The following is a 15,972-nucleotide window of genomic DNA, read 5'->3' as shown; positions in this document are numbered from 1 at the left end:
AGAGCCCTACCTTAGATGGGGAATTTTAGAAATAATACTTAAGCTCGTCTTTCATGCCTCCCTATCCCCATGCTTGATGGAGTGCAAAATAAGATGGGGGGGGGAAGGTGAATTCTTTCCTCAACACAGAACGTTCTGAAAGCCTCATTGAACCTTGTACTGCTTCAAAGCTATCAAGAGCTTTGCCTAGGCCTTGATTTAATCTGAATCAATGCATAATGCAACGAAGCCGTTCATAGTACATTAATTTTACTTCCATTTCAAGCAGCCAGTTTTCAGACAAACACTGTAATCATTCGGAGTTATATAAGTTTATAATGGCTGCTGGAGGCCTGTTGCAATCAGTGCCAATTGCTATTAGGTATGTAAATTGTTATGTAAAACATACAGGTTTGACATTCTTCATCAAAATAACACATGGTTTTAATCTGGGAGATAAATTAGAGTAAATAATATTTCAGTCCATGAAGTCCTCCCTTTAAGGAAAGAAAGTATCATTCAACCTATAGATAAGGAGAAAAAATACCCCCATTTACAGCTTTTGTTGGAAACTCTGAAAGATCTACATTGCACTGCAATATTTATGTGAAATTTAGTTACAACTGTATCTTCTCCACCTACAATTGCTTTACAGATTGTGGCACTACAAACTGTACATGCCAAAGCAATTTTAAACATTGTATTCTGTATTAAACAGATACAGTCTGGTTTTATATTCTCCAAAGTCAGTAATTTATTAACTATAAACACATTTTTGGGCTTAAAAATCTGATCCCTTTTGTGCCTTTCTTGACCACCTTTAAATGTCTTCCTTTAATATTTGTCCTTTCATAAAGAACATCTGGGCACAATAAACATACGTCATATTATTAACTCAGAAGAAAGGCATTACAGACGCTGCAGATTTACAAAACAGAAAACTACAGAGTTTTCAACATGCCTATTTCTAGTCATAATCAGCGGATTTAAACCTATAAATATCCAGCAGCAACTACCCCAGAAGGAAGAGATGCAAATCTGGGCATAAGACAGTAAAATGCCTGGACTGAAAAATGTGTAGATATAAACATGGTCCTCCTATCAGTAAGGATTTAAAATAGGCTCCGTGTGCAAATGCTTTCTCCAGAGAAGCCAAACCATTCTAAAATGTCAACAAGAAATTGAGAAAAAGGATACTTACTCTGCTTAAAACCTAAATAGGGTATTCGTTCAATTGGTGTTTTCCTTTCTTTCATATATTTATAAAGTGCCACAAGGAAAGCCTGCTCATCAGCTCTGCATTCTTCACCTACGGCAATCTTTGATTTATCCTCACTTGAGCCTTTTTTACAGTTGCTGTTGTTACTCTTGGGTTTGGGCAAAGCTGACTTAGCCTCACATTTTACCTGGGAAAAAAAAAAAAAAAGAAAAAGATGTCATATCAGATCTGGGTAACCTTTAATTTTCACTTAAGGAATAAATACCCTCTCCTAGCAGAATGGATTGTTGAAAAAACGAAGGCCAAACCATGCAACTGTGTTTGAGAGGAAACAAAGGAAGCTATTTATAGAGCTAAATGTCTTGTTCTGAATCTTAGTCACAACATTTTTAAATAGCCACATCTTTAAATCATTATAACCCATTGGTAATGCTCTCCAGATCTGCATTTTTATGACTATACATTGCTATGTCACAGACAGCTCCCATCTCTCACATACACTTGCCATTAGCAAGTCTAATAATAACCTTCGTTCCAGGACTGACACTGAGCATTGTCAACTCTCGTAGACAACCCTTGGAGCTGAGGGTGCTCAGCCCCTTCCAGGAATGCTCAGCAGCCAGCTCAGGAAAGACACATTTTTCTCTCCTTTGGCCCACCAAAATAGATGCAGACCTTGGCAAGCCTTAGCTAGGCAGACCCCTCGGCACACACAAGTGGAGGTTCTGCCGTAGCACAGACTAAAGCCTACTGGGTTTGAGCATCTGCTTGAAGTTAAGCACAGCCCTAGGTATTTAGCAGACGGAAGAGGCTGGTAACAGGAGCCTTTCCTGGTAGGCACCAGCAGCCCCAATGCACGTGAGTCACAAAGCTCTGCATCTCCCACTGGCCTCCCCGGCTGACGTGTGCCAGTCAGGAAGCCAACAAATTGGAACCACTTTACTTCTCATCAGTATTCAAACACGGGAACAAACATCCAGCGAGACTGGCTTAATCCTGCAGTCCTCCTGAAGATAATCCTCTCAATTGAATCAAGTGAGTTACAGTTTGAGCATTCCCATAATTTGTGTGTACCGAAAACAAAACAGCAGAACCTTGCAAACTGATGTTTACAAGCTCTCCACATCCAAGATGGGATCAATGCATTTCCAGTGAAATACTGGAAGTCATCTACCGACAGGTAGCGGAGATGGTTACAGGCTGTGTTTTGGATTTGCACTTTCCCTTCAGTGCTTGCAAGTGCTGTGAGGAGCCTTATGGCAGCTCCACATCCAAACCTAGAGCTGTCCTTGGGGCTCTGGGAGCGGGCAGGGAGACCGTAAGAGCAGTACTTGGCATCCTGGGAGGGCAGCAGTGTGTCTCGCTGAATAGGAAGACAGGGGCTCTTGGTCAAGTAAACCACTGACTCCCCTTCGTCCTCCCTTCTTCTATACCAGGTGCTTCGGGGGTACTTCCTGACTTTTCTTGAGGTAAGTGCTATGAAGAGCATTATGTAAATGCTGTAAACAAACAGCAAACATACCACTGGAAAGTCTTTGGTATGCTTACCTCAATAAAGCTACCCTGTGCTCAGGCTCAGGGCAAGCAAAATCTTTTATACTCCCCCAATGTGTTAATTTTGCAAAAAGCACTGATTTAGGGTTAGCTGTCTCCACAGTTTTCCATAGGCATTGGACGAGGCAATGCTGGAGGGGAGATGTGGCCACAATTTTCCAAGATACTTGATGCTGCTTAAAAACTCCCTGTTGGACACCGCAGGGTACAGGCTTGGTCCTCCCAGGAAATGCAGTAGGGACTGGAAAATGGACTTCCTGCAGGGTTTTTCTTGGTCACTTACTCCTGAAGAATGCTTCCTGTATTGCTCAATATTCTCTGCTTGCATGTTACAAAGAGATATTGTCTTCCTATGGCACAAGACACCATGCTTTGCCTTTTGGTAATAGACACACTCGCTGATTGAACTTCTGTAAAGATCCTGGGTTTCATCCAAAACTCGATGAAGTTAATAGGAATCTTTTCCTAGTAAATGAACTTTGGATTTCCTCACTCCACTTTTCAGTTCAGAACTTAATCCCTTGACTTTTTTACTTTGGCTCCTTGCAAAATTGTTTAACAGCTTCCACTTGTAAAGTTTAGATTATATTGTCATAATTTTCAGTGCATTACTAAAGACTGGGTTAGCACTCCCAATATAAACCCATAATTTCATTAAATATAGGATTTTAAATTTGAGCTGCAAATGTGTTGCAAGGTAAAATTTGGAATCAATTTACTGGACCTGGGAACAATTTTTTTAGTTTTGAAGCCCACTTGCTTGGCAGACCCAATCTATATCTATTTATCTATCTCCACCTTTTTAGTGTTTTCTTTTTTTTCTTTTTTTTGAACTGGGCAATTCAACTATGCTCGCAAAGGCAGCCTGGGCACAAACGCTAAATCAAATCAAAGCTCACTTCTCTGAAAGCAAACTAATGGTAAGGGATGTTACTCCTAAGGAGACAAAAGGAAACAAAGAAAGTAATGTATAAAAAAAGCCACTGGGAGTGAGAAATCCCCGTGTTACACATAATGTCCTTCTCTACAGCATACAGAGAAGAGAGGTCAAAGCGCCTGTGGATCTCAAAGGTGCCAAAATGCAAGGAAAGGCCTCCAAGTAGTGTCAGGTTCAATGAAGCTTTGATGAAGGCTGCAATGCTTCATCCACAAATGTTCGAGGCACACGCCTCGTTTCTGGAACTTCCCCTGCATGCGACAGGAGACATGAATGAATGCCGTGACCAGTGATTAATGACAACCCAAAGGGCCAAATGCCATTCTGGATAACACCAGTGTAAATCCAGCATAAATGCACTGAAGTCAGTTAGAGCTATGCCAGATTTGCACCAGGGAACAGAGACCGACCTTCTCTCTCAAAGCACAGTTTCGAGTCTTCCTAGAAGGCAAAGACCTGGACGAAGGCCCCAAACACAGAGTTTTGCTTGGCTCTGCTCTCTTCTCTGGTCTGCTCAGAAAGCAGAAACGACTCCGTTATAAAGGGAGAGCTCAATTTCCACTGGAGCTAGAGCTCTTGTGCTGTAGCTTTGGTGCAAGTAACACATCCAAAATGAAACCGAGGGCTAATGCCCCAACAGGCAATCCAGAGCTGCAGTGTGGAGAGGCTGGGTGTGTGCTGAGACGGGCTCTGGAAACATCTGAGCACATCTTTCTGCTTGTTCCATCAGGAGTGCATGATCCGTGGTCAAACGCTCGGTGAGCATCACGGCTACACCCGTGTGTTTGTTTTCTCCTGCCAGAGGTCACACACACAGCAGACCGCTACAGAGATGTATTTTAGAGTTTCAATCAGATAATCTCTGAGGCTCTCAGAATAAATCTTCAGGTCTGAGAGCGTGCCAGGCCACCTGTGGCCACAGAAAAAGCAAATCCTGGCAACTTTTAAACTAATTTCCCAGATCTTGCCAAATAAATGAAGTGAGAGATTTACTTTAGCATTTACACTAGGAGATGTAATGAGTAGATTCATTTGGGGACAATCTCCATGTTTAACAAGTTAATCCTTTCAGCTCTTCGAAATGGTCATATCAGCCAGTTGTAAAAAGCCTTACAGTGCTCTTTTACACGCTTTGAATGGGAACGCTCTTTGGGCGCATGAAGTGAGAAGAGTTTGCAGGTACACCGAGGGTTATGCTGGAGCTTGCAAGCCACAGAAGCCTGTCCAGTGGTGCTGACATGTGAGATATGAAAGGCTCCAGGTTCCTAGGAATGCCAGAGAGAAGAGTTCGACATATGCCTCGCCAGCAGAGCTGATCCTGCCTGGGCTGATGGCCCAGCCTGGGAGGGATCTCCCCCGGGATCTTCCCAGGGAGGTAAAAAAAGGAGACAGCAACCAGCAAAGAGACCAAAAGCAAGAAGTGGTACACGCATGAGCCACTTCCCCTGGCAGCAGCCGCAGGCCCAGGACCGCACTGTCTGTCCCGCTACGGCTCTACTCTAACAAGCCACACATGTTGGACTCTGCTCAGAACTCCTCCTACCGAACCAAAGGCTCTTCTGCTTCAAGTAACAGTAAAAGCCTACGAAACGATCTGCTCGTGGCTCAAGGTAAACATGCCTAACGAAAACTAAATTGTAAGAATGTACAAAGCTTTCTAGTCATTGGCAGCTGAGAACACAAAATGCAGCAAGTCATTATAACCATGTGGTTTGTGTTCGTCTTGACAGGCTCAAAACCGCAGTCTTCAGAATGCCACTTCTGCCATTTCCCTACCCAAAACCTACAGCCACTGCGTCTCCATCAGAGCCTTCTCCCCACCACCCTAGAAATTAGGCTGCTGTCAGACACTGGGTGCCATGAGCTGAGGATGAAAGCAGCACAATTTCTGGTTGAAAGGGATTTTAGCTGGAACAGGAATACGGCCAAGACCATTGCCAAAACTTTTCAGCATCTGACACAAGTGGATTTGTCCCATTTAATCTAGCAGTTTTCAGCTCTGCTTTTCACGAACCCATTACCAGCATTCGTCAGAGGTAGAGCAAGGACAGAGGAGAAAAACTGGTGGTGAAGCCCAACACGAAGCCTAAGCTGATGACAACACCTCAGCTATTCCCCAAAATGAGAAGACGGTAGGTGGGTCTCCACCCCACCACCCAAACACACTTCCCCTGCTCCCCCTGAAACCTACTAGCAGGGCCTCCATAAAGTGCAATCCATCTGCTTTGGAAGGTCTCTGATTCACTACCCCCCTCTTATTAAAGTATATCCGTAGCTCTGAGACACAGATTGGTGCAAAGAGCCACAGTGAAGTCAGTCTGACTACATGCAAGGACATTATATCATGAGCACGTCTATTATTTATAATGAAATTAAGCTGGCCAAGATAATTAATGCTATTAATATCTGCACAATGATGAGCACAGTATGACTAGATAAATAGGCAGAATTACTTCTTATCTGAAATATCCTCCCATTTGACTAGTAGGGTGAACCCAAATATAAACAGAGAGGATAAACAATTTGGTATGAAGTGTTACTGTTGTTTTTAATTATCTAACACCTATACGTCAGGTGCTAAAGAGGCAGAACAACTCATGCCACAGGCCAGGGTGCTTTGGCAACACAGCTCATGCTGGATTTTCCTAGTAATATTTTAACATTAAAAATGTCTGGGGGGCAGGGGAATTGAGGCAAATTGAGACATTTTCACACTGCAGCTTTTGCACATTCCTCCACTGAGCAAAAACATTCAGGCAAACTCTATAGTATCTGGCAGGACCCTGCAACTCAACACACCAGGCTCCATCGCCTTTTACCACGCCTGTCTAATACGATAGTACAGCCTCCAACTGAGCACAATAGGGCACAAAGAGAAGAGAAACAGTGACTTAAGGGCAGAGCTTCATCATGAACTTCAGCCTCTTTTATCGTCATCAACAGAAGGCACAATTTTAACTGAACTCCTAGGGAGGAGGAGGAGGTGGAATTTAATTTGCCTTCCTATGAGAAACCCAGAGCAGAACACTTCCACTTGACCTCTTTAACCTCCTAATCTCCCAGGACATTCACAGACTATAACAATACGAACGTAAATGGATCTATAGATTCACTGTATTTCCTACGGAGATGGTCACAACAATGGAAGCATTTTCCAGATACACATCCATCTAATTTAGTGAAACAATGGACTTAGGAGGAGTTGGCCTAAACATTCAGTCTATGCAAACATGTTTAGCAAGGGCTCAAAAGTATCACAGTGACAAAGTTCTGTCATAGATAAAAATCTAAAAGTATTGCTCTAAGTAATTTTCCATCTTTGCATCTTCCAGTTTCAAATTAAATCATCTTGAAAGAAGACATTTTTGCTACTTTTTTTTAAGAGAAAATCAAATTCTTATTTAAAACCACACAAACAACAGAGAAAATAGGATGTGTATTACACTATAGAAGCTCAATTTTTAAAGTAGCTTTAAGGAAAAGACACAAACCCCCAAATACCTAAGAGATAAGCCTATAAACACAAACCAACGATCCAATTTTTTACCAGCAGTATAGGCTAAGCACTGCAGTAAATACAGAAGGCTCCGTACACTGAACCTTGGAATGAATACGCAGCTCAGCACCAAGTATTAAAGAAACAGTCTTTTTTTCTTTTGTTAAACGTTTGTACTGCCCCCCCCCCCCCCCTTTTTTTTAAAAGTCAAGATCATAACATCAGGGTAATCTCATTTGTATGTGCTTCTTAGAAACCATTATTTAAGCAGCTCTTGTTTCATACTCTGTTTATCTTCAAACTTATATTTAGAAGTGCATTGTAACAGGGTGAGCTGCTCCCTGGTTTATTTTTAATTTGAAGATACTGTCACAAACTATGTTTGTGTGTCACAGAATGTGAAAACTAACAGTGGATGCCAAGAAAGCTTAAGCACTACCAGTTACCAACACGCTGATAGCATTAGGTTGTTAGGCGATTATAGTTACTGGTAACTTTGAACACAGACATGATTTAACGTGAAGAATAAAACTGTTGAAAAAAAATTACATTTATCTCCCCAAGAAAATAAGTTACATTCTAAATTCAAAACAGCGTGCTGGGAAACAAAGGCAAGGCTGTACCTAAAAAAAGGAGAATGTACTGAAAAGAATATTATTAAGTGATTTACCTTGGCAACAGCTTTGCTTTCAGAATTATTGTTGGAATCCTTAATGCCATTTAATGAATCTCTTCTTTGTGGGCAAGGCTTCTTTTTGCGCGGTCTGCCTTTAAGATTTGGCGCTGAAAATTAATGGAGAACAATTTGAGTACATTGTCTTATACTGGATTCTTAACAGCTGAAAGCATAATAAATAATTCCACTACAATCAGTCACAGAAACGTACACATCTGTCTACAGTAAATGCTTACTACGAGATTCCCGTCCTCCATGGGTTACATCTTGACACACTATACGTTTCTATATCATATTCTCCAAGGCTAATCTATTCTACTTTCACGTAACTAATTAATACAAAGTCAAACACTGGTCTCTGAGGGACTGGGAGAGAAAGCACGAATATTTCTCCATGGTACAAAAAAGAAGAAAATAGAATATTAATAGGTAACTTTGCATTAATCAGCCTGCTCCATTTAATATTTTCAATCTTTAAGTAAGAGGACTAACTACTATTTCCAACTTTGGGAAACATCTGTTTTTGGAAATGTTCTGAAATATTGAAATTCCTTACAGCTCCAAGAAATGTTTATATACCCTGTCATTCTTGTCAAAGTTCTTCTAAAAAAGTTTTTTTTTTTTTTTAAATTACCCCTGAGTCCTGAAATGGATCAAAAAACGTAACAACTAGCTCTAGAAGTTGACAAGTACTGAAATAAGTGATTGATTGTTTCATAAGGGTTACATACCACACGTATAAATTAACATGAATCACTTTCAGTTTTGTCCAATTTTTAAGATAAAACAGCTCTGAAATAACACAGTGACTAAATCCTGGCCATGCTGAGCCACACTAAGAATGGGATATGGATCATCATAAAAAAATATCAGATTCATCTTTCAATCATGATATTACAATATAAATTATGACCACATATAGAAATAAGAGATGAAGCAGATGTTTGTTCATTATTAAGTGTCCTGCCTGCTTTCAAATTTAAAAATCAGCCTCCAACTACTATGGCAACATTTAAAGTGATAAACAATCATTAACTAATGACTGTACTGAAGAAGATAATTTCCTTTAAACCTTTAATTTCTAGGTAACCATTGTTTTCATTACTTAAAGGGATGATTAGAACAATGTCAGAAATCTGAACACCACAAACCTCTTGAGTGCCTTCTAATTGTTTCTAATCTTACATTTGTCACACAGTAAGCCAGTGGTTTCAGGACATTTTACATTTTAATTAGTTTGCCAACACAATAAAGGGTGCTAATTTGATTTTATAGTTTGAATAACAGTGTCATATGTGGTCTGCTCTGAGAAAAATAAAAGTCATGGGTTTAAAACCAAAAAGTCCAGAAGACTCATCCTTTCTTCCCCTAGCACTGACACAGAGTAAATATATGTACGTGTACGTCTGCGAGTCCCTATTTGTGTATGTATAAAAATATGTTTATCTCCCAACAGAAACATCTCCATCTATCTCCAGCCAAGCTCATTCTGCTTATTGAAAAGTACTGCAGAAAGCAATTTTGAAATTGTCATGTGAGGCTAGCATGCAAAATCAAACAAAGAGATAAAGAAATTATTACCCATTCCAGCTGACAAACATCTGCCTGATTCCTATCTGTACTCATGAATGCTACAGCATGCGACTGCACCCCCCGCCACGGGGAGCCTCGGCGCGCCGTGGGTGTTGCTCTGACACCGGCCGCGCACCGCCGCCACTCGCCCTGCTTGCCCCCGGCCGCTCCATCGCTCCCACCAGCGGGCGAGCGGCTCTGGGGCCGGGGCAGGCACTGAGGGCTCGGGGCCCAGGTTGCTGTCCCCGCCACTGACACCATGCTGGGGCTGGCTGCTCGCACATGGCCCACACATGAGCTGTGCGGCCTTGCCGACGGCCGGTCGCAGCGCTCATACCTTGCTTGGAAGGGCACTCGAATGATAGCAATGGTTCCTCCATGTGCTGCACCCTGGCGCACGTGTGGAAATGTCGCCCAGCCTTCGAACGGGTCCCTGACACAGCCCAACCGGCAGTGGGAGAGTGGTTCAATGTGGACCAAACATGAATTACTTTCTTCTTTATTTTTATTTTTTTTTTAAGTAAAGAAAGTAGTTCAAGGCTCAATGTTTTCCAAACATACTTGTTATCCTGAGTTTTGGCACTGTACTTTGTATCGCACTATAAAGCACTCCTAATGTTTTGCTAAAAGCCTTAAAAGCAAAAAGGCATTTGTTACTAAATTCCAGGTATATCGAGCTTGCATACAAACACTGTTTGCGTTGGAGCCCTCGACGGCCAAACTGGCACGAGACCATTACCACGGCGGGTTTTTGTGCTCCCCCAGTTGCCGAGGCACTGCGGCAGGGAGTGCTTGGAGCACCGCGCGTCGCTTTGGGCTGCTCCACATCAGGCACACAATTAACGAAAAAGCAGCCATTGGAGTTAATACCAAAAGAGAAGGCCCTTGCCTCTAATATCTACTCCATAAAAGAAAACATTTGAAATAGCTCCAGTCGCACTTGAAACAAATCCATTAACATTTGCTCCCTAAATCATTATAAATAAATGCATTATTCGAAGATTATTTATATTTCAGCTAGATCCATTTTGTTCTCTTGAGCAAGAAAACATGACAAGGACTGAACAAATAATTTACAACAAGGCACGTTTTAATTTTTTTTTATTTTTTTTTGTTTCATTTATGACATATTCATGAGCACACTGCAGATTTCTTGAATTTCTTATTCATAATTATTTTAAAGCAATTTTATGAACATGTTGTGGCTTAATCTCTGTCAGCTTTCCTGATAACATTGGATGTTGAATACGGACTGGATAGTAAAGGGAATATCCTTTGTTTTTTTCTGCTTTCTGTTTGGAGAGGGACTTATGGCATCAATACCTGAGAATATCTGAAACAATTCAATTTTTTTACATGTTTGCGCATATGGCTTTCAAATTCATTTCCTGAAAGCATTTGTGCCAGTGAGAACTGGTAGCTCGTATGTTCCCAGAAGGTGAGAATTAAAGCAAAGTGAATTAAAGTAAAAAAATTGAATAAATAAGTGCAGAAAAACATTTGCATTTATTTGCCACCTCTTCAGGCAAAATGCCTTGAACAGGAGCACAAGAGGGATGATACACTACCAGTGCAAGTAACAGACTTCTCTTCCTGTACGTTTGACGGTCACTTTTGCAAATTCGTGTCTTTTTTCCTTTCTTTGTGCTTCCTGATGTTTCTCAAAGAGGGGAAAACTGGGTTACTGAAATGTCCACCAGGACCCTTGTGCTGCTGGGAAATTTTTTTGCCTCTACTTAGTGCATGATTCAAAGGATCCTTGCTGACTCAAGGACCTTCTTCCCAGGTTGCCAGTCAACCCAGAAGGCAGGTTCACTCAGAAAACGGCAATGCACATGAAATTATCTTCCTTACAAAATCTGTTGATGCAACAGCAATCAAGAGCACAGCATGGAAAGTGACTTCAGCTGCTGAGTCCTGGCAAACCCTCCAGGTATGACCAGGTGAAACACACCCAGCCACAAAACGCCCAGCGTTAGAAGGAGCGCTCCGTGTGCTGCACAGGAGCGAGGCGGAGGAGCATAAGAGCTGGTGAGCTTCACACACGTCACTGGTGAGCCAGCCACCTTTACCCGCCACAAGGAGCTCTGAGGGACTGCTTCAGCTCTCCCCTGCTGCCAGTTTCGTATCAGCACTGCTGCTTTGTTTCCCTGCACAGTGGATCAGGCTGGTGCCACTTAAACCTGCTCCTCGGAGCCCATCACCCGGCTGGCCCCACAATGAAACCACCACCACCTGCAGCACTGCCTACTTCTTGCAGAGGAAGCTGGGGCCGTGCCACGGGTTTTTACATGGAATCAAATAAGAATTCAAGGTGAATGAAGACCTAATTCAACCGCAAGTGTTTCTAACAGTAAAGAACAAAAGGGTTGATTATTAAGTAGGATGCTTGTGGTGTGGACTTTGTTTTTCAGCTAACCACTACTCGGTAAAAGTCTTGTGCTTCTGATTAAGTGAAAGTGTGTGAAACGTGTATGTCATGAATATCAACACTTACACAAGCCACGATGACAACCATATCTTGACAACTCTTCCCATTCTGGAATACGTCTTATTGCCATATCAGCTGTGAATTCCCAGGGAAATGAAAATTATTTAATGGGCCCTGCCCAGAGACAGTAATGTTGTTTCCTCTTGCATGTCTGAAACGGTCCCTGGATGTTGTCTGGAAACAGGTAGCCACCGCAAGTCACCCAAACTGCTGCTTGCAGTCAGGTTAACTTGTGACTGAGTGGGATGCAGAGGCTGGACAGGCAAAGAGAGAAGAGGGAAGAGCTTATGGCTGTGCCAGAGGAGAGGGAGAGAAGGGGACGATGCTGGAGCTGTGCCACCAGCCAGCTCCTCTTTACTGCGTGGCTGGAGGCTCTGGGTTCAAATCACTCTCCTCCTGTGCCCACCTGGGTGACATCCAGCCACATCCATGTGCGGCGAGCCTCCCAGGTACCCAGGTAAGCTGCAGGAGGAGGCAGCCAAACCCTCCTACCTGTATTGTATCGTTTATTCCCCTACACATGGTCTCCCTGGAGCGAGAGGATGAGGAGGACTAATAGCCAGATAGAAAAAGCCAAGAGTAAGGGAAACAACTTTTTCGGGCTACAGCTGTGCTGAACTCCTTCCAAATGCCCCTTGAGACTGACTAGAAACTCCTTTTCTACCCACACATGAGCAAAAGTAAGAGCACACAGCCCTGCTCTTCACAGGGCAGGAGTGAAAGGAAAGCTGAGGTTCGTAAGCTGCCACCTTCTCCTCCGTGCCAAATCCTCACTCTCACGCATATGCCTGCCTTTAAAAGAAAAAAAAGTTTTGTACCTGATATAATGTAACTGTAGTAGTTCCTTGCCTCCTCCTCCCCAAACTGTGATTAAACTCTGCAGTACCAAAACACCAGCCACGTCCCACACGTTTTTATTACAAACTGACACACCTGATAGGTTAAATGCAAACCCCATGTTATGCACAGCACAGAGAATTAAATTACCTGTAGATGGAGACTGGCAAACCTTTGCTGACCTAAATTTACCCCAGGAAGATGCTGACCCAGCAATCTAGAAGCCCAAAGCTTGTTCTTGTGAGCTGCCTGCAGAGCACCAGAACCAAACACAGGCAGCCCAGGGCCACCCCCAGGAGAGAAGTCAAGTCTGAGTGTTGGAGATAAACTCAGTAGAAGGCACAAACCAAGAGACCCACAGGGGAAAGACAGGAGCTCATGATTAACGCTGCTCAGGCCTGCTATGTGTTTCCTAGAAGCTGGAGGTTCTCTGTGCTCATGAAGCCGTCGTAGAGCATCACTGCTCAAAAATTACATCCTCCCCTCGAGCACTCTCACCAGCCTGTGTCTGCACCAGGATTCAGTAGGTGACTGGGAGAGGGCCAGAAGGTGAGTACAGGGAGACAGCTCCAACGCTGCCCCACTCCGAAAAACTGCAATGTTGTGGCCACTGCTCTTCTGCCACAAGGCCTTCAGCTCCCCAGCCTTTAGATATCCTGTCTGCTCAGTAGGACGGGGGAAACAGGAGCATTTCCAAGCCTCCCTGACTAGTGCAACTCCCAGCTCTGGGTTAAACATGGAGATGCCAAGTTCTGGGCAGGCAAAGAATGAGATCCATGGGAGATGCCCACGTCAGCCATGATTAAACACCACATATGGTGGAAGAGTGTAGAGCACCATCAGAAGACAGTAAATCCATTAGCCTTTTTTAATACCTGCATCCCCAGGAAGCAGATAAGAGAGGTGGAGATATCATCTTCCCTGTTATTTAGCCAGTCTTACTTGAGCCATGTCCATCCTGAGAATGCAAAGTGTTATGTATGCATAGGCACCCTGGGGTACACAAGCAAGTCAAGTAATAATGACCATGGCTTTGGGGTAACCTGGCAGGTTAGTTACAATGGAACTGTATATATGTTTATTTTTAGGGAGTCTGATTATCATTGGAAGTTCAGTTGTTCTCATAACATTGTTCTCTAGATGCACATGCTTTGATGCTAGAGATGTGTTGTTATAGGGAGGGTGTTAAAAAAAACAGTGGCCTTCACACAGCTGAGGTCAAGCTATGTTGGCACTTTGTCAAAATCAGTGGTGTAGCCAAGAGGTTTTAATGAGCCTGGAATGCATTACCTCATTTGTCATACCTGGATCACTTACTCATGCCGAGTCCAAAATAACCTTGGACCTTGTTGGCTGCTCAGCAAATGTAAGTAAACAGCCCTGTACTCATGCCTAAAACATGTACCTTTTCCTTGCTCATTCCGCATTACTTACTCCAGAGAACATCTAAGCAACCATAACATCTAGGATCAAAGTTCTCACCTTTTCCAGGCCTCTCTGACCTGCATAAGTATTTCCAGATACAACTTCTGATTCTTGTTTGCTGGTACTCCAATTTCTCAGAAACATTCCAAAAGCAGGAGAAAAAGAGAAAGGAGTAGGTGAGCTAGGCCACCATGGTATTTTGCTGAGGCGTTTACCAGGATAGCTGCTCAGCATTGCTAATGGCCGTACAACTTAACTGCAGCCAGAATCTGCTTGGCAGTGTGGTTTTGTGACCATTTTTCTCTCCCGTGGAAAGATGAAGAGAAGGAGTAAAAGTACTTTTGCCAACTACAAGAGTATGACAAACCAAAAAAAGCTCAAGCTTGTAAAACTGTCCAGGGTCATCAGTATAGAAGGTCCAGGGGAAGATACGGGTCTACACCTACGGTGGGCCTATACAGCCAGGTCAGCCCTAAGCATGAGGGAGATAATCACAATGCTGGAATTAGGGTGGAGCACTGGAGGGTGCAAGGAGAAGTTAATAAACAGAGATGCACTGGGGTGCTGGTTACACAAGAGAATTGTGCTCCCATGAGACAAGCTGTAGCACACCTGCTAAGTGCATCAACAGTCTCCCCTCTCCTTCTGTGAGGTGTCAGGCACCCCACAGAACATCTCCTTGCAGAATCCTTTTGCACTGTGCCAGTTCTTATATTTTTCAGCTTTCTCTCTCTCTCCCTCACACAAACACACGCACACACACACAAACTGCAATACCAGTAGGCTTGGCCCTCAGCTGCAGACACAGAGCAGACTAGGAGACTTTCCCGCTTAGGCAGGTGGAAACAGCAGGACGTGTCAGATCACAGAGTTATTCATAAGTTGGGTGCCAAACAAAAGCTGGAGGTGGCATAGGAGGTGCCTGGCCATCAAAGCCACAGTGAGAAGCACAGTCCCAGATCTCCAGCTCATCCATGAACCAACCATCCCTGCTGGCAGGTGGCAAATAGCTGGTTGCTGAGGACATCCCTAGAACAGCCTGGCAAAAGTTAGCTCTTGGCTGAAAAACATGCTTACATGTTGCACCTTTTAAAATGTAATGAATAGAAAGTTAACAGTTTTAATGGTTTTAACACTTACCCCTCTAGGGGGCTTCTGGCATTCTGCAATATCTGAAAGTTCAGAAAAGCATATTGCTAGACTTAAGTACAGTCTCAATAACTGTCCAAAGGTTAGCTAATCTTGCATACTGTTCTGGAGTCTCAGCTGCTTCCTTAATTTCCTCGTCTCCTCTGCCTCTTTGTTTCCTTCACCTCATTCTCCTTTCTGAATCCCAAGTTCAGGATCTTTTATTTCATTTGTTTTCTTTTCACCCCCTAAAGTTTATTTAAAAGCTGCTGCCTCCTGGAAACAGCATTCGGTGCATAAGGCCTGGGGCATGCATAGCCCTGGCACACAGAGCAGCACTGGTGGGGACAAGCACGTTGCAACCAATGTAGTGTTGCATCAAAGAGTCAGAATTTTAACGTAGCTAGAAAATAAAGGAAAGGATCGGACTAGGCTAAAATACCCCAGCCCTTTGTTTAGGGAACAAAACTATTGACTGAGTTGGGGGATACTCTCTACAGGCTCCCAAGAACACCCACGGTAGTGAGAGATGAACACCTACCAAGAATTAATGTTCTTGACCTCTGGAGGTCACCCACCCCCTCCACAAACACACACCTCTTGCCTACACAAGCTGCACATAAAACAATTTGAATATTAAAGCTGTTTTTACTAGACT

General features: G+C 43.2%; 1 protein-coding gene across 3 annotated transcripts in view; it reads right to left on the bottom strand.

Moving 5' to 3' along the window:
- ARID5B (AT-rich interaction domain 5B) overlaps nt 1–15,972 on the bottom strand; it is a 116,543-nt gene that overhangs the window by 30,281 nt on the left and 70,290 nt on the right. For all 3 annotated transcript variants that reach the window (XM_083843938.1, XM_083843939.1, XM_083843937.1), the window contains 2 exons: nt 7,856–7,968; nt 1,181–1,385 (listed from right to left, as the gene is read on the bottom strand). In XM_083843938.1, the coding sequence (XP_083700064.1) occupies nt 1,181–1,385; nt 7,856–7,968 (318 nt within the window). The remainder of the gene's footprint in view (nt 1–1,180; nt 1,386–7,855; nt 7,969–15,972) is intronic.

The sequence above is a fragment of the Anser anser genome, assembly GCF_964211835.1.
Source record: "Anser anser genome assembly, chromosome: 7".
Lineage (NCBI taxonomy): Eukaryota > Metazoa > Chordata > Aves > Anseriformes > Anatidae > Anser > Anser anser.
Note: the sequence above shows the minus strand (reverse complement) of the source record. Positions and strands in the feature narration are given on the sequence as shown.